At 48.1% G+C, this 27,925-nt stretch overlaps 2 protein-coding genes and 1 non-coding gene across 14 annotated transcripts in view; all 3 read left to right on the top strand.

Moving 5' to 3' along the window:
- LOC101281156 (F-box only protein 27-like) overlaps positions 1-506 on the top strand; it is a 28,065-nt gene extending 27,559 nt beyond the window's left edge. The window contains exon 7 of the mRNA XM_004271383.1: positions 282-506. Within this exon, the coding sequence (XP_004271431.1) occupies positions 282-506 (225 nt within the window). The remainder of the gene's footprint in view (positions 1-281) is intronic.
- On the top strand, positions 295-27,705 carry LOC101279216 (F-box only protein 17). Of its 12 annotated transcripts, none has more exons than XR_004483957.2 (9): positions 295-486; positions 20,753-21,118; positions 21,832-21,943; positions 22,900-22,959; positions 23,473-23,505; positions 23,902-23,997; positions 24,455-24,609; positions 26,566-26,653; positions 26,745-26,782. XR_004483957.2 is itself a non-coding variant. In XM_033430992.2 (9 exons), exons 2-9 carry the CDS (start codon positions 20,770-20,772, stop codon positions 26,795-26,797), a joined length of 927 nt encoding a protein of 308 aa, XP_033286883.1. In that variant the 5' UTR covers positions 298-486; positions 20,753-20,769; the 3' UTR covers positions 26,798-27,705. The 12 variants fall into 12 exon arrangements, 11 of the variants coding, with proteins under 11 accessions (XP_033286883.1, XP_033286889.1, XP_049558768.1 ...); XM_033430992.2 differs by having other exon boundaries at positions 298-486; positions 24,474-24,609; positions 26,745-27,705; XM_033430998.2 differs by lacking the exons at positions 26,566-26,653; positions 26,745-26,782 and adding an exon at positions 25,294-25,434 and having other exon boundaries at positions 298-486; positions 24,474-24,609.
- LOC117201849 (U6 spliceosomal RNA) lies at positions 14,661-14,767 on the top strand. Its single transcript, XR_004483977.1, has one exon. It is a non-coding gene; the product is annotated as a U6 spliceosomal RNA (small nuclear RNA).
- Positions 27,706-27,925: the final 220 nt, after the last annotated feature.

Raw genomic sequence — 27,925 nt, 5'->3', positions numbered from 1 at the left:
AAGGAAGGAAAGACATGATTTAGGGGGGTGGGGGCAGCTGGGACCATTTCCACGGCGGGAGGCTCCCCGGGAGGTGGGACTCGCCCACCGGTGGTGCCTGCGCTAAGCGCCGGGGAACCCGGGTCTCAAATCGCGGGGCGCCTGGGCAGCACGTAACCACGTGGAGAAAATGTAAACTCTCAGAGGAGCGGGCCCCGAGATGCACGAGGGCGGGGCCTGGGTCTCCTCCCCGCCAGCCTTGCGGCAGCTGGGCCCTCCTCCCAGCGCCTACAACCTCCCAGACCCCGCCCCTCCCTCGCTGCGGCTTCGCGCAGCCGCCCGCCCGCGGGATCTCACAGCCGTCCGCCCCGGAGAGGACCGACTGCCCAGAGCGCGGGTCCCGGGGCTCCCTGGGCGCGGCCGTTCCCGGGGAGCCCCCCGACTGCCTCTCTGAGCAGGGTGGGGAAGGGGATCCTAGCCCGCCGCCGCCTCCGAGCAGGCCGCCAGGTGAGCGCCGGGACAGGTAGGGACCCAGGTCGGGACCGGTGTCCCGTCCCCACTCGCGGCTGAGGCGCCCCGGGAAGGATTTCCGCCCCAGGCCCTGCCCGGAGGGGCGTGTCCCGAGAGTCCTGCGCCCTAGTGCCCCTTCCCGGCCTGCCCCAGCCAGCTTCTGCCCCTTTAAGTCCAGAGTTACACAATCGCACGTTTGAAAGCCCCAGATCGTTCGGAAAGGGCTTTGCTAAAAGCAGTCCTCTAAAGCTCTCGCCTCTCCGCTCGGCTGCTGGCCCGCGGAGGCCACCATTAAATAAATCCCCCTCCGAAACGTACCCGACCAACACGTGTTCGCAGCAGCTGGTGAAAGGCCAGACCACTTTTTACCAATTCTGGTTTTTGTTTCCTCTGACTGGCGGAAAAATCTGTGAATCAGAAGATCTTAGAGCGCCGTTTCTCGATTTAGCAACTTGGGCACAGTATGTTTTTAGCTGCGGCCGCTCCACCCAATTTAAATTTTGTTCTAAGTTAACCTTTGCAGTGTTCAGTAATATTTGTTAACACTCCGTATCTTGATCCTTCAACTTTAGACAGCAGCTGTTTACCCCTTATTTTGAATATTACCAATATTCAAATTTACAATATTACCAACCTACTTTTAAAATAAATAATAACAATTTTTTAAATGTCCCAGTAACACAAGAACAAAAGACAAACGGGAGAAAGCTTTGCATGAAATATCAATCGTTTAAACAGGACACCCTCCCCCGCAGCCAGTTTTAAAACTTTGTAATTAAATTACTTTTCAGAAATGGCAAAAGTAACTTGTGATTCGTGGTGCATGGTTTTAAACCTTTCTCTGCTTTTTATTACTCTGGTAGTTACTTACACATTTTTAAAGCAAATTCTTCCATTGTTATTTCTTAGTTTATCAATCAGCTCCACGGTTTCCCTCCTTCCTAAATAATCATGACATTCCTTTTAGTTTCTCTATTGGCACTTTTGTAACATGAAATAATTTTTGTAAACTTTTGTTTTCTTGTTCCATTAAATATATCTATATATAACTATATATATATATTTGTTATATATATATATGTATATAATCTGTTGACTCCCATTTTTGTATGGCCTGACTGAGGAATCTACTTTAAAAAATATACATATTTTTAATTTATTTGTTTGGTTGCACTGGGTCCTAGTTGTGGCTTGCGAGCTCCTTAGTTGTGGCATGCGAGCTCCTTAGTTGTGGCATGCGAACTCTTAGTTGAGGCATGCATGTGGGATCTAGTTCCCTGACCAGGGATCGAACCCGGCCCCCTGCATTGGGAGCGTGGAGTCTTAACCACTGTGCCACCAGGGAAGTCCCTAAAATATTTTTAATAAAGTATTTATATTTATTTAAATGCTAATTTTTCAATCCAGTCAAGTTATACATATGATTCACAAATCAAATAGAAAAATCTGCCTTAGTTTTTTCCTATGATAAAAGAAATATAATCTCTTTAAGAAAAATGGAAAAGGCAGGGGCAGTGTTTCAGATTAAAAGAGATTAGAGAGACATGAGCACCCCCAGCAGAGTGTGAGCCCCATCTTTGTTAGGAAGATACAGCTCCAGAAGACCTTGGGACAATGGGAAAAAGTGTTCATGGAGTGAAGATTAGATGGTAGAATGGATTTCTCTTAGTGGATTAAATGTTAGTATAGACTTATAGAGGGTCCTTATTCTTTCTTAGAAGATGCATGTTTAATAGTTCATCAAAAGAGACATTGTAAATCAACTATACTCCAATAAAAAATAATTTAAAAAACAAGCAAAAACCCGGTGGATCCCTGAAGTTACCCAAAGTCATCTTGCCTTGGCAACAGTAGCTAGTCCTCTGGAGTCACAACATACCAAGACAGAAAATGTAAAATGCAATTCAAATAAAATGCCATGTGGTTCAAGACCATCAAAAAAAGAAAAAGGTTAATCAAAAGAGAGGGAGGGAGAGAAAGCCAATATGGCAAAATATGGAGCACATTGAGATATTCGTTTTAACTATTTTTTTCAACTTTTCTGTACGGTGACATTTTTATGGTAAAATTTGATGTAAATAAAGTAAGACAGTATAGAAACTCAGAGATGAAGACGTGCACAGTGGCACAAACCCTGGAGTCCTCCACACTGAGGTTCAAATCCCCGACCTGCTTGCCTGTCAGGCGACCTTGGGTCCGTTGCTTCCCTCCTCCAAGCCTCAGTTTCCCCAGCTGAAAAATAGCGCCTGCCTCATGGGGTTGTTGTGGGGCCTTCTGTGAGATCTTGTAAAGCACTTTCCACATGCCTAGAGCAGTTAGAGTGCAGTTAACATTAGCTGTTAGTATTTTGTGAAGGATTTTTCTTAACTACCATGGTCTGCTCACCTGGGAATAACTACTCATAACATCATCACTGCTCTTGAGCCCTTCCTTCTACTCCTTTTTTTTTCTGGAGATAGATTTTGAACTTGCCATTTTCTTTTTTTTTAAATTTAATTAATTTATTTTTGGCTGCATTGGGTCTTCACTGCTGCACACGGGCTTTCTCTAGTGGCGAGTGGGCGCTACTCTTCATTGCGGTGTGCGGGCTTCTTATTGCAGTGGCTTCTCTTGTTTCAGAGCATGGGCTCTAGGCGCGTGGGCTTCGGTAGTTGTAGCTCGCGGGCTCTAGAGCTCAGGCTCAGTAGTTGTGGCGCACGGGCTTATTTGCTTTGCAGCATGTGGGATCTTCCCAGACCAGGGCTCGAACCCGTGTCCCCTGCATTGGCAGGCGGATTCTTAACCACTGTGCCACCAGGGAAGTCCCAAACTTGGCATTTTCTCTTGCCGTTTTTAAATTCACTGAATGGCTCTGACCTTGCCGTTGCTGCAGTTTCATGTCCTGCTGTGCTTCGTTACTCCCTAAGGATCCCCTTAGCCCACATTCCTCCAGTCATGGTTTTAATGGCTGCGTGATTCTGACATAAGGAGGTGCAGCCACAGACTCCAGTCCCATAGATGGACTTAAGTGCTAATCGTAGTCACAACGTTCACAATGGCAGCTAACACTTGTCGAGGGCCAGGCCTTGATCTCACTGAATTTCCCCATCACCATGAGAAGTGAGAGTTACTACAAGTCCACAGTGTCTTAGCCAAAACTTTTGAGGCCCAATGCGTTTGGGAAGTGACTATGAGGCTAAGCTATAGGAACCATCCTGTACCTTAGATAAGATTCCTGGTGGGGCTGGAGAGTAACCAAACACACTGATATTTCTTCAGTGAAATGCAAGTTCATACCATAAATAAAACCTTCCATCAGTTCCAGGCAGCTCTGCCACCAAATGGGTCTGTGAAAGACTTGGTTTGCAGAGCTTTTGGATTTAGGGATTGTGGACGGGAGATGTGGACCTGCACATTTCCCACTTCCCAGAGGGGAAATCTACGCTTCGAGAGGGAAAGCCACATGCCCAAATTCACGAAGAAGTTTGAATTGGGGCTGACTGAATGTGGAACTGGCAACATTTCACCTCTCCCCAGTGCCACCTCCTCTGCAGGCTGTCACCAGCAGTTCCCAAAACCAATGTCCCCGGCTAGCCCTGTGATGCCCCAGAAATGTCAGTGCTGCCTCCAGGGAATGAGATGATGCACGTAAAGAATTTCTCAGGATGCCTTACACAAAGAAAGCATCGACAAATATGAACTATTATTTGCACTAAGATGCAGTGCGACTGTTTCCTTCTTTGACTTAAATAATCATGGTGTTCACTGATAGCACTAATAATTGTTAAATGGCGAAATATAACACTCATACAGAAAAGTACATAAAATATACATGTACAGTTTAACAAATAATTATAAAGTATATAACCAGCGCCCAGGTCAACAAGGAGAACATTACCAGCCCCCAGATGCTCCTCTGGTTAGTAGCCCTTTCCATCCCCGCAGAGGGAACCAGCGTTCCGACTTTTATAATGCTCGTCTCCCTGCTTGGTTTTTTTAATATGGTGTTAGTACCTTTTCATATGTGTGTTCATCCATTGGTTTAGCTTGTTTGTAAACTTTCTAAGAGTAGAACCACTGGTGTGAGTATATAATTTATCATCTAAACCAGGGAATTTTGGAAGTGATAGGGGTCACTATTAACAATGACCCTAATTACCCTGGGACACTAGGTGTAGGCAGGACTGCCCCAGGCCACCCAGCTGTCTGGTTGTCCTGGGACTCGCACTCTGAGTGACTTGTTGTGTCTGGCAACTTCACCCCAAATTATGCTTTTGAGGTCCATTTGTGTTGTTGTGTTTACTTGTCGTTAACTCTTTTTTATTGCTACTTAGTATCCCATTCTGTGACTGCCTTAATTTGTTTATACACCTTACAGCGGATGGGCACCTGGGTCATTTCCAGGCTGAAGCTGTTAGGGGCAATGCTGTCGTGAATATCCTAGTATGTGTTTCCTGGCTCTGGGGTCGAATTGCTGGGTCATGGAGAAGGCACATTTCTAACTTAAGTAAAAAATGCCTTGGGGGGCTTCCCTGGTGGCGCAGTGGTTGAGAGTCTGCCTGCCAATGCAGGGGACACGGGTTTGTGCCCCATTCCGGGAAGATCCCACATGCTGCGGAGCGGCTAGGCCCGTGAGCCATGGCCGCTGAGCCTGTGCGTCCGGAGCCTGTGCTCTGCAACGGGAGAGGCCACAACAGCGAGAGGCCCGCGTACAGCAAAAAAAAAAAAAAAAAAAATGCCTTGGGACTTCCCTGGTGGCACAGTGGTTAAGAATCCGCCTGCCAATGCAGGGCACACGGGTTCGAGCCCTGGTCCAGGAAGATCCCACATGCCGTGGAGCAACTAAGCCCATGCGCCACAACGACTGAGCCTGTGCTCTAGAGCCCACAAGCCACAACTACTGAGCCCACGTGCTGCAACTACTGAAGCCCGTGCGCCTAGAGCTCGTGCTCCGCAACAAACAAAAGCCACCACAATGAGAAGCCAGTGCACTGCAACAAAGAGTAGCCCCCGCTCACCGCAACTAGAGAAATCCCGCACGCAGCAACGAATACCCAATGCAGCCAAAAATAAATAAATTAAAAATGTCCAACTAGGGAATTCCCTGGCGGTCCAGTGATTAAGACTCCGCATTTCCACTGCAGGCGCGGTGGGTTCAATCCCTGATGGGGAACTAAGATCCCACATGCCCTGTGGTGCGGCCACATAATAAATAAATAAATAAATAAAATTTAAAATGCCCAACTAGTTTCCAAAGTGGTTCCACCAATTTTTACTCTCATCAGGTGTGTATGGGAGTTCTCACTAGTGGCATTTTAAGTAAATTATGGTGACATTGCACTGGTTGGCTGGTTGGTTGATTGATTTTAATACGCATGATATTCATGACATTTAAACTAGAATATACCAAAATCAGAAGTAACTTTGCCTCCCATTTCACCCATGCTGTGGCCCAGAAAGCAGCTGAATAACTGAGAGGGGGATGACAGTGAAAATGACAGAGAAATAGGGAAATTCAGTATGGTCTATTACTGTCTGCTATGAAAGATGGTGTTTAGCTCACTGTGTATTCGCTCCACTAATTTTTAATAATTGTACTTTTTAAAAGATCATTTCTTATTTACCTTTGTAACTTAAAATTTTATGCTTCACTTGTATTTCTTATTCTGGCAACTTTTGATTCCCATGATACTGAGTGAGTGAGAGAAGCGTCTTGGCTTCCCCTCCTCCCACCTTTTCCTTTCCCATCTTTTGTCAGTTGTACACTTGCTTTCACACTGTCAAGGTTGATTACTTCTACAGTCTGTTCTGTTACACTATTTAAGTCTTACATGCTTTAACTGTAAAGTTTGCTGGGTTTGGGTTTTTTTTTTTTTTCTTGGACAGCTTTATTGAAGTGCAATTTACATACCATAAAATTCAGCCCTTTTAAGTGTACAATTCAGTGATTTAGTGAATTTACAGAGTTTTGCAGCCATCACCACAGTTTTAGAGCATTTCTATCACCTCCAAAATATCCCTTGTGCCTATTTGTGACCACTTCCTGTTCCCATGTCCAGTCCCAGGCAACTACTAATCTTTCTGTATGTCTTTTCCGGACATTTCATATGAATCCATCATACAATATGTGATCTTTTGTGTCTGGTGCTTTCACTTAGCATACTGTTTGGGAGTTCATTCTCATATTGTAGCACGTACCAGTACTTCATTCCTTTATTGTTGAACAGTGTTCCACTGTATGACTATACCACATTTTGTTTATCCATTCACCAGTTGATGGACATTTGGATTGTTTCCGAAGATATAATGTTGCTATGCCCTTTTGCAGTCAAGTCTTTGCGTGGACGTGTGTTTTCATTTCTCTTGGGTAGATAGCCTAATAGTAGAATTGCTGGGTTTCATGGTAAGTTTATGTTTAACTTTTTCTTTTTTTTAATGTTCAACTTTTAGAGAAACTGTTTTCCAAAGAGGCTGTACCATTTTACATTCCCACCAGCAGTGTGTGGGGGTTCCAGTTTCTCCCTGTCCTTTGCCAGTCTTTTGGACAATAGCCATTCTAGTGGGCATGAAGTGGCATCACATTGTGATTTCAAATGGCATTTCCTTAATGAGTAATGATGTTGAGCATCTTTTCATGTGCTTATTAGTCATTTGTATATCTTCTTCAGTGAAATGTGTATTCAAATCTTTCATCAATTTTTTTTTTTTTTGCGGTACGTGGGCCTCTCACTGCTGTGGCCTCTCCCGTTGCGGAGCACAGGCTCCGGACGCGCAGGCTCAGCGGCCACGGCTCACGGGCCCAGCCGCTGGGCGGCGTGTGGGATCTTCCCAGACCGGGGCACGAACCCGCGTCCCCTGCATCGGCAGGCGGACTCTCAACCACTGCGCCACCAGGGAAGCCCCTTTCATCAATTTTTAAATTGGATTGTCTTATTATTGAATTTTAAGTGTTCTTTATATATTCTAGATACAAGTCCTTTATCAAATATATGGTATGCAAATATTTTCTGTTAATCTATAACTTGTCTTTTCATTTTCTTAATGATGTCTTTTGAAGTACAAAAGTTTAAAATTTTGATGGTGTTTAATTAATCCATTTTTTCTTTTATGAATCCTACTTTTGGTATTGTATCTAAGAAATCTTTGCCTAACCCAAGATCATGAGATTTTTCTCCTGTTTTCTTCTAAAAATGTTATAGTTTTAACTCTTACATTTAGGTCTCTGGTTCATTTTGAGTTGATGTTTGTGTATGGTGTGAGGTAAAGGCCTAAATTCATCTTTTTGCATGTAGATTTCCTAGCACAATCCAAAAGATTGTCTTTTTTTGAAAAGACAATCTTTATGTTAAGAGACCAGATCTTAAATGTTCTCACCAAAAAAGGAAATAATTATGTGAAGTGATAAAGGCATTGCTAATAAATAATCATATTGCAATATATAAATGTATCAAATCAACAGGCTGGAGAATTCCCTGGCTGTCTAGTGGTTAGGACTCCTTGCTTCCACTGCCGGGGGTCCAGGTTCAATCCCTGGTCAGGGAACTAAGATCCCACAAGCCACGTGCTGAGGCCAAAAAAAAAAAAAAAACCAAAAAACAGGCTGTACATCTTAAATTTACACAATATTAATTATATCTCAATAAAACAAAAACAATATTTTTCCCATGAGAACCAATAAACAGAGCTAGTATAAGGAGAATGCCCCTAGCCTCCAGGTCAAATGGATTCCTTTTTCTTGTACGTTATTAAATGGATATAACATGGATATGGCTTAGTGTATATCATATTTGTGCCATGACTTTCTTAAACAGTTTTTTGTTTTTCCTGCAGTTCTTTTAAATAGCTTTACTTTTTCTCTTTTGAGAGAAGGATTTTCCTGTTTTTAACTCATCCCATCTATTTCTTGGAATTCTTTTTTTCTTCTTGACGACAGTCTTCCTTTTTTTTTTAAAAGACATTCTTCCTTTTTTAGTATGCTGTTCTTGTTTTGCTTTGAATTTCTTCTCAAATCTACGTGTACTCAGGACCAGCTACATAATTTGCAGGGCCCAGTACAAAATGAAAATGTGGGCCCCTTGTTCAAAAACGATTAAGAATTTCAGGTTGGCAGTAGCAGACCATTAAACAGGCATGGAGCCCTTCTAAGTACAACTCCAAAGGTCACACACCCGTGAAGCCTGAAGCCGGCCCTGAGTGTACGAATTAGGGTTTTTCTTTTCCTTTACATTCTTTTGGCCCTCTGAACTGTCTCTGTTACCTCTGGGGTCAGTTCACTTTTGCTCTGCATGTTTATCTTTTTTTTTTTTAATTAATTAATTTATTTATTATTTATTTTTGGCTGCATTGGGTCTTTGTTGCTGTGCGCGGCTTTCTCTAGTTGCGGTGAGCAGGGGCTACTCTTCATTGCGGCGTATGGGCCTCTCATTGCGGTGGCTTCTCTTGTTGTGGAGCATGGGCTCTAGGCATGCAAGCTTCAGTAGTTGTGGCACACGGGCTCAATAGTTGTGGCTTGCAGGCTCAGTAGTTGTGGCGCACGGGCTTAGTTGCTCCGCGGCATCTTCAGGAACCAGGGCTTCAACCCGTGTCTGCTGCATTGGCAGGCGGATTCTTAACCACTGCGCCACCAGGGAAGCCCTGCATGTTTATCTTACTGGTTCTTTTTCAGGCTGCTGGTTTTCTTTAAGCATCTGGTGATCCCTGCTTGTCCAATCACATTTTCAAACGAACAAGGGGCTGGGTGACTTATTTAAGTAACTGGTATGAAATTTGGGGCTTTCGTAAATATGGTCCTGGTTTCCCACTGGCCTCTTTGCCCAGCTGAAGGTATGACTGAGAACCCTGTGTTTGGAGGCAGCACTTGTCAGTGATAACTTGGGGGAAACCAGGCTGCTGGGAGCTCACTCCCAGATGCCAGAGTGGGGAAGGCTATCTCAGGAGCACCAGCAGCCTGGGCTCTTCCTGGATGCTTCATGCAATGTTTTCAAAGAACAGTCATCCAGTATTGTTTTGTTTTTCCTGTATGTGAATGTTGGGCAGCTTGAGATCTGTGTGGCAAAGCGTGGGGGAGGAAGGTGAGGGAACAGGGAACCAACAGGCACAGTTTTTCAGAGATGGACTAACCTCTGTCCTCCCTCTGCCCTCTCGACTCCTGACCTGCACTTCTACCACAGCCTGGGCCCCTCTGGATCCTCAACTCTGGGTCCAGAGCCTCTGGGGGTCCTTGAGGCTCCATTGTCCCCACCTTGAGTTCTGTCCTAGCCCCTACACTTCCTTCTGCTTTCTGTCTTGCAGAAATTTATCAACATTTCTTTCTTGGTGATGGTCTCCCTCCTGTTCACTTTGCTTTTTAATTTCTTTGCTGTACATAGGGAGGATGCCCTTTGAGAGGGAGATCAGACTGCCCAGATTCCCATCGCCACTCCACTTCTGACTGCTGTGTGACCTTTTGTGCCTCATTTCACCTCTCTGGGCCTCAGTTTCCTCATGGTGTGAAGATCAACTGGGATAATGCAGAAGCCACAAAAGGCTGCCCGCAATCAGTTCCTGGGTCTGCAGATCTGTCTCACCTGGCCCACACTGTTCTTTATTTTTTTTCTTTAAATGCACTGCTAACATTTAAAAATTGGGTGATTTCACATAAAAACAGGGATTTCCAATCACTTGACAAACTGGAAAATGTAGCCGAACTGGGCCCACCTTCCTACTGGGCAATAAATCAGCCCCAGTGAACACTGGCACAGCCTCCAGCCTGGGCTCTTCTCTCCGGTTTGCTTCCACCCAGTTGGTCTCACTTTGGATACTGCCTGTCTCTTGTAGGCATTTGAACTTGGGATTCCTGGGATTCTGTTTTGAGAGCCTCTAGCACAGAACTAGCTATTATTATTATGAGGCCAGCCGGGGGCTTGAACGCAGCCCTTGCTCTGATCACCAGGCCCTGCTACCCCCGGCTTGCATTCACCCAGAAAGGGTACCATTTTTTAAAAATCTACCTAAAAACTCTTCCAGGCCAGTAGAGGCTCTGATTATCAATAGCTCAGTCTGCCTTCTTAAAGGAGAAGACACACCAGATCTTTGTACATGCAAATAATTCCCAAAAGCAAAGAATTTTCAATCTTGTTTTATTGATGGTTTTTCTGTAACCATTTGTCACAGGTTAGAAACAACACTGGCACCACAGTTCAGAGTCAAGAGTTAAAATTAATAAGGGAGAGAATTCCCTGGCAGTCCAGGACTGCACACTTCCAATCCTGAGGGCGCGGGTTCGGTCCTTGGTCGGGGAACTAAGATCCTACAAGCCGCAAGGGGCAGCCAAAAAAAAAAAAAAAAAAATTAATAAATGAGGATGTCAGGTAGAGGAAAATCTCCCCGGGGCATCAAAAGGAAGCCGTTCTGTCTAAAACTGAAAAGATTCACAATACGAGGTGCTGACAGCTGCAACTCTCATACATGGTTGATGGGATCACCGATCGGGCGTGTTCTTGTAAAGTGAAATACACACTTACCATGTGATCCAAGAATTCCACTCCTACATAGTTACTCATGAGAAATGAAAACATATGTGCACACAAACACTTGTGTGTGCATGTTCATAGAAGCTCTATTCATAATAGCCTCAAGTTGGAAACAACCCAAATGTCCATCATGCTGGGTGGGTAAACAGGTCGTGGTTTAACCTGTTCAATGGAATACTACTCCGTGATAAAAGGGAGTGAACTACTGATGGATACATGCAACGATGTGGCTGAACCACAGAATGTGATGCTGAAGGAAAGAAGACACAGGGGCACATTCTGTAGTTATCAGTCAGGGTCCAATCAGGAGGCTGGAACCACACAGGAATTTGAAGGGAGAATGTTTAATATACAGAATTATTAATTATAGCAGAGGATTAGAGTTAGAGGGATTAGCTGCTAAGAAATAAGAGAATGATAAAGAATATAGAAATAGCAACTACAAGGAGCAGCCACTACCCCTAAGATCTAAGACAGAGAGCTGGAGAAAGATGCCAGTCCCAGGCCGTCCGTGGCAGCCCCAGAATCCCTGCTGTTTTTGGAGAACACTTGGAGATGGCTCACTAAAGGGCAAAAGAATCCCTTTGGTGCTGCACCTGTAGAACTTGCTGGAAATCCACCCTCTGGTACTTGCCAGAAGTCAGTCCTCTAGGATGCCAGGGAAAGCAGTTCCCAAGGAAGTATCTCACCAGCGGCACTCAGCTAGGAAACCAGCTGAGGTGGGTGCCAGGGGAGGGTGCTGGCTGAAGGATGCTGCTGACTGCCCGACACTGGAGAAGCATGCATGTACGCCTGGGAATGGGGCAGGAGAAGCTGCCTATCCCGGCAGTCTGGAAGTGGGAAGCAAAACCCCTTCCTCTGTATCACAGACTCTAGGTCCATCCACCTTACTGCAAATAACACATATATATGGAATCTAAAAAAAAAAAAAAAAAAAGGTACTGATGAACCTAGTGGCAGGGCAGGAATAAGTACGCAGACATAGAAAATGGACTTGAGGACACGGGGTGGGGGGAGGGGGAAGCTGGGGCGAAGTGAGAGAGTGGCATGGACATATATACACTACCAAATGTAAAATAGATAGCTAGTGGGAAGCAGCCGCATAGCACAGGGAGATCAGTTTGGTGCTTTGCGACCGTCTAGAGGGGTGGGATAGGGAGGGTGGGAGGGAGGCTCAAGAGGGAGGGGATACGGAGATATATGTATGCATATTCACTTTGCTGTGCAGCAGAATCTAACACTACTTCCTCCTGCAATGCCTCTCTGGCTCCCTCTACTGGAAATATTTAACATGTCAGCCGGCAAAGGGAAAAGATTTACACGCCCAGATTCCAATTTCTCAACTTGGAGCTGTGAGGAAATAAATTAATAACTGGCACACCATATGATTCCATTTATATGAAATTCTAGAAGAGAAAACTCGAATTTATAGTGACAGAAAGCAGATTAGTGGCGGGGATGGAGGTGGGGCTTAACTGGGAAGGGGTAAACCTTTCAGAGTGAAAGAAATGTCCCACATCTTGGCTGTGGGCATGGTTGTACAGTTGTACGCAGTTGTTAGAACACAAATTGTACACTTGAAATGTGTGCATCTTATTGGATGTAATTTATACATCCATGAAGGTAATTTTTTTAAAAAGGTATCCATTCTGGGAAACAGGGCTCCCTGTGTGCAAATATAAATGGAACATGTACGTGTACACACACAGCAGAAATGCACCACAAAACCCACCACCAAGATTCCCCAGCTTATGCAGGTGCATATCTCTCCATGGGGTGTTATTGGAAGTAGTTTCTGGCTTTGGCTTGGTGGTTTGCTCATGCATTCTCCCTGAGGAATTCAAGTGCAACATGGGTGCCCTGGGTAGTTGGCAGAGTTTTGAAAGGGTGATGAGGTAGATGTGTGCCCACCCCCTCTCCCATTTCCCTTCTCCCCAAGGGGGATCCACAGAGAGCATCTCACTAGGTTCCTAATTCTTTCAGATTATCAAATCCTCATCCAAAGGGCGAAAGCCTACAGCTCTTTTATGACCATTGAGAGTTATTCCTTGAGTCCCAGGCATGGCTTAGGGATATTTGTCCTTCACTGCTCACATCCATCATTTGAGGTAGAACAATAGTTATCCCCGTGTTACAGACAAGAAAACTGAGGCTCAGAGGCCAGCAACATGCCTAAGTGATGGCCTGCCCAAGAAGAGGCAGAACCAGGATTTGAACGTTGATCGTCTGCCTCCATAGTGGGAGCTCCTGACCATCAGCTATCCTGCTGGGAGCAGCAGCCCAGGATCCTGGAAACCTTCAGTTGCTCCCTGCCCTCGGTAGAGGGTCCTAATAGGCTTTACAGACACTGAATCTTGTTTTTTTTAACTTATTTATTTTATTTTTGGCTGCATTGGGTCTTCGTTGCTGCGTGTGGGCTTTCTCTATTTGCGGCGAGTGGGGGCTACTCCTCGTTGCGGTGCGCGGGCTTCTCATTGCAGTGGCTTCTCTTGTTGCAGAGCATGGCCTCTAGGCATGCGGGCTTCAGCAGTTGCAGCATGCGGGCTCGGTAGTTGTGGCTCATGGGCTCTAGAGCGCAGCCTCAGTAGTTGTGGCATCCGAGGCATGTGGGATCTTCCTGGACCAGGGTTCGAACCTGTGTCCCCTACGCTGACAGGCGGATTCTTAACCACTGTGCCACCAGGGAAGCCCAGACACTGAATCTTTGGCAGTTGGGTCTTTTCTACCCCCATGATTATATTCTGAAAAAATTCAACGATACAGAGAAGCGAATTCAAGCATACAGAAAAGCTGACTTTTAAAATTTTTTTATTTTTATTTTTTGCCACGCTGCACAGCTTGTGGGATCTTAGTTCCCTGATCTGGAATGGAACCCACGCCCTCGGCAGTGAGAGCTCCGAGTCCTAACACTGGACTGCCAGGAAATTCCCAAAGCTGAAATAATTATACAGTGGATAAACACTGACTCCTAAGAAAGGGAGACAAGGACAATACCCATGTATTTTTTTAGACCGATACTGAAATATTACTATTCACAGTAACTGTTCAGTCTTCCAAATTCATAAAACAAAAGTTAACGACATGATATTTCAAGTACCAAAATGTACCGGGGTTTGATCCCTGGTAGGGGAACTAAGATCCCACATGCTGCGCCGCACGGCCAAATAAAAAGAGAGAGAGAAGGACAATTCCATCATCGTGATTTGTACAACAACAAAGAAGATAAAGTGTTTACTTTTATGTGGCAAAAAGCATTAAAAAAAAAAAAGCTGGCTACTCAGGGAAAAGTATGTGCTAGCAGGAGACCACGTAGAGACGGAGAAATGCTGGGGAGCCCCCAGCTGTTTGAGTCCCCACCTCTGGTGCTCGACAGAGTGATGAGCCTTCAGGTGACCCAGCACCAGCCCCTGCCTGAGGACCACTGCATGAGAGCCGCTGAGAACTGATTGGCTGAGCCCAGTCAGTCCCTAGAGCCATAAAAAATAATCATAAATAATGGTTATTATAAGTATGTGCCACCAAACCATGGCAATGGTATCACCACTGAGTCACGGAGGTATTTTTGTGCAAAATTTTCCATCACTATAAAAAGGCCCTACTTGATTGGAGGAACCACTGAGGAGAGAGAGAAGCTACCTCTTAATACTCTCATGGGGTCCTTAATTTAAAAATAATCCTATCGTGCTCACTTTGGCAGCACATATACTAAAATTGGAACAATAGAGAGAAGATGAGCCTGGCCCCTGCACCAGGATGACAAGCAAATCTGTGAAGCATTCCATAGTTTAAAATAATAGTAATAATAATAATCCTATCTTTTGTTTGATAACAGTGGGGAGAGCTTTTTGGACATCCCTTGGTTCCTTTCCATGGACTACCATCTCTGTTTTTATTGTTGTTATCGTTTCTAGTAAACCTTTTCTAGAAAGTACACAAACTGTACAGCCTGATGAATTTTTACAAACGAACGCACATGTAACCAGCCCTCAGATCAAGAAACAAGAAGAGGGCTTCCCTGGTGGCGCAGTGGTTGAGAGTCCGCCTGCCGATGCAGGGGACATGGGTTCGTGCCCCGGTCTGGGAAGATCCCACATGCCGAAGAGCGGCTGGGCCCGTGAGCCATGGCCGCTGAGCCTGTGCTCCGCAACGGGAGAGGCCATAACAGTGACAGGCCCGCGTACCACAAAAAAAAAAAAAAAAAAAAGAAGAAAGAAAAAAAAATCTTTCTAAATGTTTCTAAAGGCAGTTCCTCTGCCCAGATGGAACTTTTTTTTAACTTATTGAAGTAGAGTTGATTTACAATGTTGTGTTAATTTCTGCTGTACAGCAAAGTGACTCAGTTATACACATATACATTCATTTTTATATTCTTTTCCATTATGGTTTATCACAGGATATTGGATATAGTTCCCTGTGCTATACAGTAGGACCTTGTGGTTAATTCATTCTATAATATTTATAATAGTTTGCATCTGCTAATCCCAAACTCTCAGTCCATCCCTCCCCCACCCCCCTCCCTCTTGGCAACCAACCACAAGTCTGTTCTCTATGTCTGTGAGTCTGTTTGTGTTTCACAGATAAGTTCATTTGTGTCATATTTTAGTTCCACATATAAATGATATCATATGGTATTTGTCTTTTTCTGATGTGCTTCACTTCGTATGAGAAGCTCCAGGTCCGTCCATGTTGCTGCAAATGACATCATTTCATTCTTTTTTATGGCTGAGTAGTATTCCATGTATATATGGACCACATCTCCTTTATCCATTCCAGATGGAACTTTTAATGCTGACTGGAATTCTCTTGGCCACCCTTTGTGAGGGGTACCTGTCCCCTGAAATACAGGTCACTGAGCATCGTTACATTTAGCGAGTGCTGCGTAACAGACCACTCAAGATGCAATGACTTAAAACAATAACCATTCCTTTATTATTCTGGCGGCTCTGGGGATTGACTGGGCTCAGCTAAGCAGCTCTCAGGGGCTCTAGTGCAGGTGCCATCAGGCAGTGGTTGGGACGGGGTCATCTGAGGGCTCATTTACTCCTCTCTGTAGCACCTTGGATGGGGAGACCCAAACAGCTGGGGCTCCCAAGCATGTCTATCTCCCGGTGTATCTCCAATGTGACGACTTCAGGGCAGCCAGACTTACATGGTGACTCAGGCCGTGGTGTGCTGGAGCTGGCTCGCACCGGATCCTGGAAGCACGTTGTGGACAGCTCTTTCCAACGCCAAAGTCCAGGGACGTCGTGTTGGTAGCTTGCTGTCAGCCATGGAAGGTGTATTCACACCACAGAAATCAGCAAACGTTACACACCCAGACTCTTTTCTTTTTTTCCCCTACAGAGCCAGTTGTTAAACATTTTAAGAGCACACCACTGGACTCACGGCTCCCCATGCATGCATCCCCAGAGAGTCAGGCAGAGGCTGTATCCTCTTTCCTGACCCAGCCTCTGAAATCCCTTAGCAATATCACTTCTGCAATGCTCTGAAAGGCGAAACAATCCCAAAGGCCTGCCCATGTCAAGGGGAGGGCTGTGGACGCCACTCCTTAATGGAGAATGACCAATTCCTGGAAAAGAGCACATCAGTTTGCATACGTTGTTATAACCATCTGGGGAAGATGTCTGCCATGCATCACAGGTCCCTGGAAACTGAATATCAGTAGCATCCCCCAGTCACTGTGACAACCAATACAATATCCTCCCCACCAAACACACACACACACACACACACTCCCAAACACCCTAGCAGCAGGCAGCGCTGTGCCATTCTGACCCAGCCAGTCGTTGGCATTCAGCCGTGTTGGACATGTTGGCTACAGGGCACCTCGTGGTCCTCAGGAGAGCATCACACACAAGCATTTTGAATACCCAGGGCTCGTATGGTACATCACTTGAAGGTCCTTGCCCCTCAGTGAAGTCTGGCTGCCCTCGTTGTGTGAGGGGACCACCCCCAGCTCCAGGGATCCCCTGTTTGCCAGTGATCGGCACACATCCATACCGGGCAAGCTGGTGGATTCGCTTGTAAATTGCAGCTAATTATTAATGCAGCTAATAACCACCTGGGGCAAAGCACACCCTAGTCTCTAAAGCGTGTCTCCACAATTTCAGTTCTCTGTTGCGGGGGTGAAGGGGAATCGGGCTTTGTGCCACGTCCACGGACCACTGGCTTGATAGAGCCTTAATCCTTAACAAGACCTTAATCAATTTATTTCAAAATAGTAACCGCTGACATGAATGGAGCACTTACTGGCATTAGATAGTATAACAAGCATTAGATCATTGAAGCCTCTTAACCCAGGGCAACCTCCAAGGATCGTTTTGGACATTAAAACACGGTGATGGGATTCAGTGCGATGATCCAGCTTAAATGCTCAGCACGGGTGGTTTAGTCAGGGCTCAGTAAATGTCACCAGATGAAAATATTGTAGCTAAATGGTTGCTCACCAGCTTTTTATGGTGTGTAATAATAATAGCAACTAACATAATTTAGTGTCTAATATTATATCAATACCACTTTTATTTATGAAACACCAGCGATTATTTAAGCGCTTTACAAATAAATATTAATTCGTTTCATCCTCACAATAACCCTATGAAGTGGGTAAGGTTAACATCTTCATTTTCAGAAGAGGAAACTGAGGCATAAAAAGTTGAAGTGATTTGCCCTTGAGGCAAGAGGCTTAGCTGGGACTCAAACCCAGGCTGGCTGGACCCAGGCATGAGCATTTCATCACTAAGCTCTTCTGCCCTGATGGGGAAATGAAATGCGTTTCTCACTAGGTCTTGAGCTATTCACTGAGTTCTTGTTAAATAAAGGTGTTTCACCTTGCTATGCCTCAGTTTGCTCATCTGTGAAGTGGGTTTCTTTAGGGAAGAATAAAGTAAGAAAATGGGAAGGAGGAGGAGGTGATGGTCATGAGGCCCTGAAATTGTAAATAATGTGGCCAGGGACAGTCTCATGGAGAAGTTGACATCTGAGCAAAGATTGAAGGGAATGTGGAGGTGAGCCAAGAAATGCTCTGGTTCCAGGTGGAGGAAACAGCCTGTGCAAAGGCCCTGAGGTGTGGAGGCCGGTGTGGCTGGGGCAGAGTGAGTGAGGGGGAGATGAGGGCAGGGAGGTGATGGGTACAGATCGTGTGGGGCTTGTGGGCTGCATTGAGGACCTTGCCCTGACCCTGAGTGAGGTGGAGCCACAGGAGGGCTCTGAGCAGGGCAGGGACAGGACCTGACTCAGGTGTTCACACCTGACAGCTGGGGAAAGGAGCAGGGAGACAGTAATGGTCCAGGTGAGAGGTGATGGAGAATAGAGGAGGTTCAAAGGCTCATCCCTGGGACTTCCCTGGTGGTGCAGTGGTTAAGAATCTGCCTGCCAATTCAGAGGACACGGGTTCGAGCCCTAATCTGGGAAGATCCCACATGCTGCAGAGCAACTAAACCCGCACACCACAACTACTGAGCCCGTGTGCCACAACTACTGAAGCCCACACACCTAAAGCCCGTGCTCCGCAACAACAGAAGCCACCTCAACGAGAAGCCCATGCACCCCAACAAAGAGTAGCCGAGTAGCCCCCGCTTGCCGCAACTAGAGAAAGCCCATGCGCAGCGACGAAGACCCAACGCAGTCAAAAATAAATAAATTTGTTTTTTTAAAAAAGACCGATCCCTGACACTGAAATCAGAGGGAGGAGGAAGGAACAGCTGAGGAGACCGACTAGGAGCCACAGGCAGGCGGGAGGGGTCCAGAGAGACATGCTGGCCCAGAGCCAAGTGAGAAGAGCGTCACCTCCCTGTGTCAGGTGCTGCTGACAGGTCAAGCAAGGTGAGGATTGAACAGTGACTACTGGCTCAGCACCAAGGGGGGGTCATTGGTGACCTTGACATTTCAGGGTAGAGAAGGAGGGCAAAGTCTGATTAGAGAAGGTTTGAGAGAGAATATCAGTAGAAAATATGGAGGCAGTGAGTGTGACAACTTTTTGGAGAAGATTTACTATAAAGAGGAGCAAAGAAATGGGGTCAGAGCTGGAAGGGGAGGTGGAGTCAAGAGGAGTTTAATTTGTTTTCAAATGAGAGATGACTCTGTGCGAGCTGACGGGAACGATCCAGTGCAGAGGGGGAAGCTGAAGGTGCAGCAGGGAGAGGGGAGAACTGTGAGATGGTGACCTGGGGTGGGAGCAGTCACGGGGGGAAAGCACAGTGGTACATGGGGCGGTGGGGGTCTCTGGATGTTCACTTCCCATCGATTTTAGTTTTTCTGCAAAATAAGAAGCAAGGAGGGAATTCCCTGGTGGTCCAGTGGCTAGGACTCCATGCTTCCACCGCAGGGAGCATGGGTTCGATCCCTGGTAGGGGAACTAAGATCCCCCATGCTGCGCGGCGCGGCCAAAAAAGATATAAATAAGAAGCAAAGAGAGAGTGAAAAGGTGGAAGGAAGTGTGATGTGTTGGGGATAGGGGAGAAGGTGTGAAATAGTTATCTACAGAGAGGAAGAGCAAGAGGATAAGAGAAATGTAATCTGATTGCCAGGCAGCACTGTGGGTACACTTGAGCATCAAGTGCACAAACTTAAAGTGAGACCAGCCAGTGGAGTTGTGTGTTGTTCTTCAGCTGCTTTAAACTGTGCGGGTACAGGCACAGGTAGGTGGAGGGCTGGATTTAACCGGGGCACGCGTTGGAAGAAGCCAGAGGAGGCAAGGGTGTATGCAAAGAATGTTTTAAATGATTAACCAAGGAATTTAAGCTGAAGGAAGAACTGAGGACTTGAGGGGGTGTGGGGCAGTGAAAAAGAGGTAGGGACAAAGGATGGGAGATCATAGTGGGTTGGAAGGACTGTGTGTGTGTCGGGGGGGTAGGTCTAGGGCACTGGAGGGAGAGAGCTGGAAAGAGAGGAGGTGATGCGTGGGGAGTGAGAAGCCTGAGACTGAGGTTCTGAAGAGGCTGTGGTTACTGAGACAAGGTGTAGGTGCGACCACGGGATGGAGGGGCTAGAAGAACAGCTGGTCAGGGAACAAGAGAGGCCTGGTGGCAGAAGGAAGGATCGTCATCCTGGATACGGAAATCACCAAGAATGTTGATAAGAGCAGCTTGAGTGGCTGTGAGCCTGGAGCTAAAATCATGGAGAAGTGAGGGGTAGTCATCTGGGTCAGCAGATGATGACAAGGTGACAAACGATCTACCCTGATGATGAGATTCATAGCTGCGGCATTTGGGGGAGGATGGAGGGAGAATCTCTGGAAACAGCACCAGGGAGCAAGGAGATTTACCCACTTGGAAGGCCCACAGGACTGCTGGGTTCTGGTAGAGCAAAAATGTGACAAGAATCTTCAGCGAGGAGATTGAAGAAATAGATTTTGCTGAAGGACAAGTCCTGGATTCCAAAGGCCCTAGAGTTGGGACAGGTTGGGGGATGGGATGGAAATGGTTTCCTCCTCGGTGGATTTTTCTCATGGGTCTTCAGTGTGCATATGGTCATATGTAAAGTGCTTAGCCAGACGCAAGTGCACCGGCCAGAGACAGAAGTCGTGGTTAGCAGTCCTGGTGGGGTCGTGATCAGGCCAGGGGGTTGTTGCTTGAGGGGGAAAGGTGGGGAGAAACCGGTCCCCGTCCAGAGCCAAGTGGTAGGAAAGAGATGCTGCATTTTCTTGGTTATGACAGTCCCCCGGTCGCCCGTGTACCTGGTGAGGTCACGGTCAAGTCGCAGGGGACTTGCGTCCTGGAAGGAGAGGTGGAGGGAGGCCGGGCTGCTCTGACCCGCCGACCCCTCTCGACCTGCAGGACTCTGGCGGCCGGAGATGGGCGCCCGGCTTTCGCGGCGGCGGCTGCCCGCGGACCCGCCCATAGCCTTGGACGCGCTGCCGCCGGAGCTGCTCGTGGAGGTGCTGAGCCACGTGCCACCGCGAGCGTTAGTGACGCGCTGCCGCCCAGTGTGCCGCGCCTGGCGCGACGTGGTGGACGGGCCCACCGTGTGGCTGCTGCAGCTGGCCCGCGACCGCAGCGCGGAGGGCCGCGCTCTTTACGCGGTGGCCCAGCGCTGCCCGCCCAACAGCGAGGACGAGGAAGAGTTGCCGCTCTGTGCCCTGGCGCGCTACTGCCTGAGAGCGCCCCTCGGCCGCAACCTCATCTTCAACTCCTGCGGAGAGCGTGGGTGCCGGGGGCAGGGGCTAGCAGCAGGGGCGGGAAAAAAGAGACCAAAAGGACGTGTGCATGGCCTGGGGACCCAGGCGAGGTGGCGTGAGTGGGCGCGGCCAGGGTGAAGCAGACAGGGGCGGGGCCGGGAGCCAGGGGACGTGGTCGAGGCTCTTGGGAAACTGGGTGGGAGGAGCCAGGGGCTGTGGGCCGTATAGCGAGCCAAGATGGCTGGGCGAGACAGAGCAGAAGGATCCAGGGGACTGGGCCGGGAAGCTATGCTTGAACTGTAGATTAGGTGGGCGCGGTTAAAGGGGGAGGAGCCCAGGGAGGCCTGGGGAGAAGCCGATTGGGTGCTGGCAGGGGCGGAGCTTGCATAGAAATATAAGGTCGTATTGAGAGGCTGTGGGGAGGAGAACTGAATGAGTGGGCGGGACCAAGGTAGGAGGGGCCCGGAAGCGGTGGTGTAAGGAGCCCGGGGCGGGGCCAGAATTGAAGCCCAGTAGTTTGAGAGTGAAGGGAGGCAGAACAGGGGGTGGGGCCTAGAGAGGCTGGGGAGAAGCTGAGTGGATGGGCAGGGCTGAGTGACGCCGTTGTGGGGTGGGACCACGAATACAGCCTGCTGGGAGGGAGGAGCTGGTGGGCGGAGCAAGCTAGGTGGTGGCGGGTTCTCTGCGGGGCGAGCTGGCGGGCGAATTCCTGGTGTTCAACCCTTTTATATCTCACAGAGGGCTTCAGAGGCTGGGAGGTGGAGCACGGCGGGAATGGCTGGGCTGTGGAAAAGAACCTAATACTGGTGCCGGGCGCTCCTTCCCAGACCTGCTTCGTGACTTCTTTCGAGTGAGTGGCCCTTGATCCCTGGTGCGAGGGAGGGGGACTCTACCCTACCGTCCTCATCCTCACCCTCACCCACTTTCAGCCTCTCCTTCGCACATTCATTTGTTCAGTCAGTCAACCAGCTAATATTTGTTAAGGGCCTACCAGGTACCAGGCACTGTTTTACATGTCAGAGACACAAGGAAAATTCAGAAAGATCAGGAACCTGCTCTTTTTTCATTTGCATTTTAGATGTAGGGTTGGGGAAGCCATTAAACGCATAAACAGTAAAAAAACAAACAAAAACATAATAAACATTTAGAGGGCTTACTCTATGCCAGATGCTTTACATGTAAATTTTTAAATCCTGGCAATAACCCTATGATACAAATACCATTATTATAAATGGTGGATCTGGGATTCGAACCCAGGTAGTCTGACTTCAGAGCTTCTGATGGTGATAAATGCTGTTAAGACATAAAAACAGTTTGATTGGCTGATTCTCTATCCTCATACCCCATACCCATTTTCCTTGTGCCCTGCCCCCACAGTCAACCATTCTCGTGGCATCTAGCTTTCTAGTAGTTACCAGTATATTAGGGGTGACGGGATATCTCATTGTTATTTTAATTTGCATGTTTCAGTTTACTAATAATTAAACATCTCTTCATGTGCTTGTTAGCTTTTTGGATTCCCTCTTTTGTAAGTTGCCTGTTCATATTTTCTGTTAAGGTTGATATCTTATTCTCGTTGATATACAAGAATTTCTTGTATATTCTAGCTGTCAGTCCCTTGTCCATCCTGGACATTATAGAAATCCCCCACTCTACCATCTGCATTAACTATGTCCATGGTGTTATTTGGTATTTACATATGATCAAATTCATCTTTTTGCTTTAGAATTTGTTTTTTGAAATTTTGTTTAAAAAATCCTTCCCTACCCTTAGATCCTAACAGTGTTCTCTTATACTCTCTTCTAGTAACCTCATAGTTTTATCTTTTACATTTAGATCTTTAATCCACCTTGAATGTGATGTTCGGTAAGGATCCAGTTTTCTTTTTATCCCCCTCCTTATATTGAGCCAGTTTTCCCAACACCATCTACTAAAGAATCCTTCCCTTCCCCCATGGAATGGCGGTGCCACCTCTATCATTTATGAAGTTCCCATACAAACCTAGGTCTGTCCTTGAGCACTCTGTTCAGTTCTGGTCAATTTATCAGTTCTTCTGATAAATCACTATTTCTGTTATTATGGCACATTGAAATTTGAAAAGGACTGTTTACAAAGGTGCAGGCAGAACACAAGAGATACTACAGGACTCTAGGCTAGTAACAGTGGGGGGAAAGGACCTTACCACCCCTAGGCCTGGCAGGGGTAAGGGGAGGAAGCAATTACCGAAACATGAAGACAGAGAAGGCTGGGAGGAGAGGGCACTGTGGAGAGGGCCCTTTCGTTGAGAAATACAACAGTCCCACGATGATCCCTTGGGAGGGAGCCAGGAGAATAAATACCCTGATTTCACTCTCTTCTCCCTTCTATCTGCTGCTGGAGCTTCCCATTGACTGACCCAACAGGAAGTAGAGGGTAAGGGAGACCCTTCCATACAGGCAACACAACCTTAGACCATGGGCCTCTTGGTGCTTGAGGAGACCCCAGAATTCTCTGCTCAGATGTCTAGTATGTGGGCCTCCATTTGTATTCATGTCCTGGTCCCCACAAATATTAGGGGCAGGCCTGCATACAGTCAGCCTCCTGGAGTCCACAGCAGAGTGAAGGGTGGAGGGGATCTGAGAGGCCAGTGGGGTTGCACAGCCCATCATACATCTTGTCTGGTAGAGCAACCTTGATGGGCTGCTTTAGACAGGGTAGTCTGGGGAGGCTTCTGGGAGGAGGTGACTTCTGGGAGGAGGTGATTTCTGGGCTGACTTGAATGATGGGACTCTCTACCCCCCCACCCATCCTATCATCCCCCCTTCCTAGATGGTGCTTCAAGAGGCAGCTTGTGGATTTGGTGATGGAGGGTGTGTGGCAGGAGCTGCTCGACAGCTCCCAGATCGAGATCTGTGTGGCCGACTGGTGAGTGGAGAACCCCCCGTGGTGGCAGCAGTTCTGCAGAAGGGAGTCATTTCACACCCCCATCGACCCCACGGGCTGGCACTGCTACTGTGCCCCCTTCATAGTGAGGCTGACAGAGGGGAAGCGATGCTCTCATAGTAGCAGAGCCAGGGAGGGGCGGAACTCTGGTGAGCCCAGAACCCCCAGATTTCTACACCCTCAAGCTCCTCCCCAAGGTTGTGGTTCCTCCCCAGAACACCATTACCTCCCCACCCCCATCCATATACACCTGACCCACAGCCTCCTGAATCTGCCCCCAGGAGCACCCAGGCTCTTCCCCCAGGCCCTGGCTCCACCCCAGGGGCACCTAGGCTCCTCCCCCTAGGTTCCCAGGCCTAACCTCATCAAAGTGCAGGGAGGCCAGACCTCAGTCGCCCTCCCCAACCCAGAGACCTGAGCGGGTGGTGAGGCTATCAAGGCTCACTGCCACCCGGCAGGTGGGGTGCCCGGGAGAACTGCGGCTGCATCTACCGGCTCCGGGTCCGCCTCCTGGACATGTACGAAAACGAAGTGGTCAAGTTCTCGGCATCACCCAACCCGGTCCTTCAGTGGACTGAAAGAGGCTGCCGACAGGTGGGTCCAGACTACCTTCCCTGACCCAAAGGCACACCCACCTCTCACCCTGCTCAAATTCTGCTCTCAGCACTGCTGGGTATCTATAACAACAGCTAACAATCATTGAACCCTTATTACAGGCCTGCCCAAGAGTTTCACCCATTAATTCATTTCATTAGCACCATGGCCTCGTTGTTCAACAGACATTTTTGAGCACCTACTGTGTGCCTGCTATGCTCTAGTTGCTAGAAATGCAGCAGTGAACCAAAGTCCTTGCTCCATCCCCATTCTAGAGTTGGGGAAACTGAGGCATGGGAGGTTAGGTGACTGGCCCGAAGTCACCCTAAAGCGTGCAGGGCCTGATTCAACCCCAGGCTGGCTCCTGAGCCTAAACTGTCATGGTCATCATACCTCACTTATCAAAGTAACCTTTTAGGTGGTCTTTTGGTTTCCATTCCTGATCTCTTCCCACCCACCCCCAACCCAACACACAGACTCAGCATCCAGAAAGCTCCTATTAAAAAGTGAGTCAGGGGCTTCCCTGGTGGCGCAGTGGTTAAGAATCCACCTGCCAATGCAGGGGACACAGGTCCGAGCCCTGGTCTGGGAAGATCCCACATGCCGCGGAGCAACTAAGCCCGTGTGTCACAACTACTGAGCCTGCAGTCTAGAGCCCACGCACCTAAAGCCCATGCTCCGCAGCAAGAGAAGCCACCGCAATGAGAAGCCCGAGTACTGCAACAAAGAGTAGCCCTCGCTCGCCGCAACTAGAGAAAGCCCGCGTGCAGCAATGAAGACCCAACACAGCCAAAAATAATAAATAAATAAAATAAGTTTATTTTTATTTTATTATATTATTTTTTTTGCGGTACGCAGGCCTCTCACTGCTGTGGCCTCTCCTGCTACGGAGCACAGGCTCCGGACGCGCAGGCTCAGCGGCCATGGCTCACGGGCCCAGCCGCTCCGCGGCATGTGGGATCCTCCCGGACCGGGGCACGAACCCGTGTCCCCTGCATTGGCAGGCGGACTCTCAACCACTGCGCCACCAGGGAGGCCCATAAATTTATTTTTTAAAAAAGGTGAGTCAGACCACGGATCTCACCTGCTTGTAACCCTTCCGTGGCTACATCTCAGAGCAAAAGCCAACATCCTATCATGCAGCTATAAAAAGGAATGAAATACAGATTCACACTTGAACATGCGTGAGCCTTGGAAACTGTGCTAAGTGAAACAGAGGCCAGACACAAAAGGCCACATATTGTATGATTGCATTTATATGAAATTTCCAGAATAAGCAAAGCCATAGAGACAGAAAGCAGATAGATTACTGGTTGCCAGAGGATGGGGGAGGGAGGAATTGGAAGTGACAGCTAAGGGATTCGAGGTTTTCTTCCTGGGGTGATGAAAATGTTCCAGAATTAGTGGTGATGATTGCATAACATTACGAATATACACACACACACACATAAACAAAAAACCCACTGAATTGTACAGTTTTAAATGGTACATTTTATGTTAGGTGGATTTTAGCTCAATTTAAAAAATTAAAGAAGATTAAAAAGCCAGAAGCCAGGGACTTCCCTGGCAGTCCAGTGGTTAAGACTCCACGCTTCCACTGCAGGGGGCGTGGGTTCAATCCCTGGTCAGGGGAACCAAGATCCCACATGCCGAGTGGCGTGGCCAAAAGAAAAGAAAAAAAAGCCAGAAGCCAGAGTCCTTCTGTGGCCGATCTCAAAGGCCCCACACGATCTGCCCGCTACCTCCCTGACCCCACCTCTTACTTCTCCCGTCACTCTGCTCCAGGCACACCGCCACCTCAGGGCCTTTGCACTGACTGTTCCTCTGTCTGGAACACTCCAGACCCCCACTTGGCTCCCCTGCCCCCTCAAGTCTCCGTCATCTCAGTGGGGCCCTTGCTTTACAATCCCACCCTCCTGCAGTACTTCCTCCGCCCTTTCCCCCATCTGTCTTCAGCGTCACAGTCTAGACTCAGCTTCGCCAGGATACGATCTTTTGGCTGCTTTCTTCACGGCTATATCCCCAGCGCCTGGAGCAGGGCCAGGTACCTACTTGGTGTTGGGGAACATCTGTTGAGGTTGCGGAGGAAGAGGAGTCCGTGGAGCCTCACTCCCTCACTCTCCTTCCCTGCACAGGTCTCCCACGTCTTTACCAACTTTGGCAAGGGCATCCGCTATGTGTCTTTTGAGCAGTATGGAAGAGACACGCGTTCCTGGGTGGGGCACTATGGTGCCCTCGTGACCCACTCCAGCGTGAGGGTCAGGATCCGCCTGTCCTAGCTAACCAGCCTGATCCAGCCTTCCGGGACAGACCGCCATCTGCCAGACACCATCGTCAATCAAGGTCGGCTCTGCAGCCACGAGCCGGAGGATGCCCGAGGACAGTGGGGGTCCCGTGTAGCCTGTTCCCGGAATGTTTCCAGTGAACCCCACTTGCTGCTGCTTCAGCGTGGTGGCCCCCATGCTATTCGAGAAACCAGGGATCCAACCAGGCTGGTCACTTGCCTCCCCAGCTTCCCAGGGGGAGTGTCAGAGAGTAACTCAGAGACCTGTACGTTACTTGCAAATTTTTTTCTCACGTGTGGATATCAGTTGACAGACTGAGTCAGAAAACAAAGGCCAAACCAGGATTTCAGACAGAGGAAAGCTGCGGGCAGTCGTGGACAAGGACTCTTCTCAGCATGCTTTGGGGCAAGGAGATTGCTGGCAGGGAGCAGAGGTCCTTGAGGGGACCAGCAGCAGCCTCAAAGTGAACTCTTCCTGTTGTTTTGGGGAGTCTCTGGGATTTGGCAGCGGGCCTGTGCAACCGCCTCCAGCACCACGCCCATGAGCACCTCCCCTCTGGGCCAGGTGCCATTTCTTTCAGAATTTCTGAGGCCAGTTCTGTGCTGACCCCCAAACTGTATCCTCCACCCCCACCTCCTGCCCCTACCTCGGGGGCAGCTCGCCTCCTGTCAGGCGACAGCCTCCTTTTCTCCACACTTGAGCCCGCTTGGAGATGGACCCCGGGAGCAAGGCATGCTGTGAAGGAAAGCTCTCCTTTCCCCAACTGAGCGCAGCCAACAAGCTCGCTCAATAAACTCGGTGCTAAGCATGACGTGATGGGGGATTTTTGTCTGTAACTGATGCACTTGTCTGCCCCTAGCTCCGATCCTAAAAGGCCTTGTGGGATGTTTCCAATCGTGAGAACTTCAGGTGTGCTAAGTGCCGTGCAAGAAACAGAGGTGGGCTTTGAGAACCCAGAGACGGGCTACAAGGGCTCACCCAACAGCTCCTGTGCCCGATCTCAGCTGTTCTCCCAGCAGCTCTCACGGAGG

Source organism: Orcinus orca, chromosome 20 (assembly GCF_937001465.1).
Source record: "Orcinus orca chromosome 20, mOrcOrc1.1, whole genome shotgun sequence".
Classification (NCBI taxonomy): Eukaryota; Metazoa; Chordata; class Mammalia; order Artiodactyla; family Delphinidae; genus Orcinus; species Orcinus orca.
This window is presented reverse-complemented; position numbering and strand designations above follow the sequence as displayed.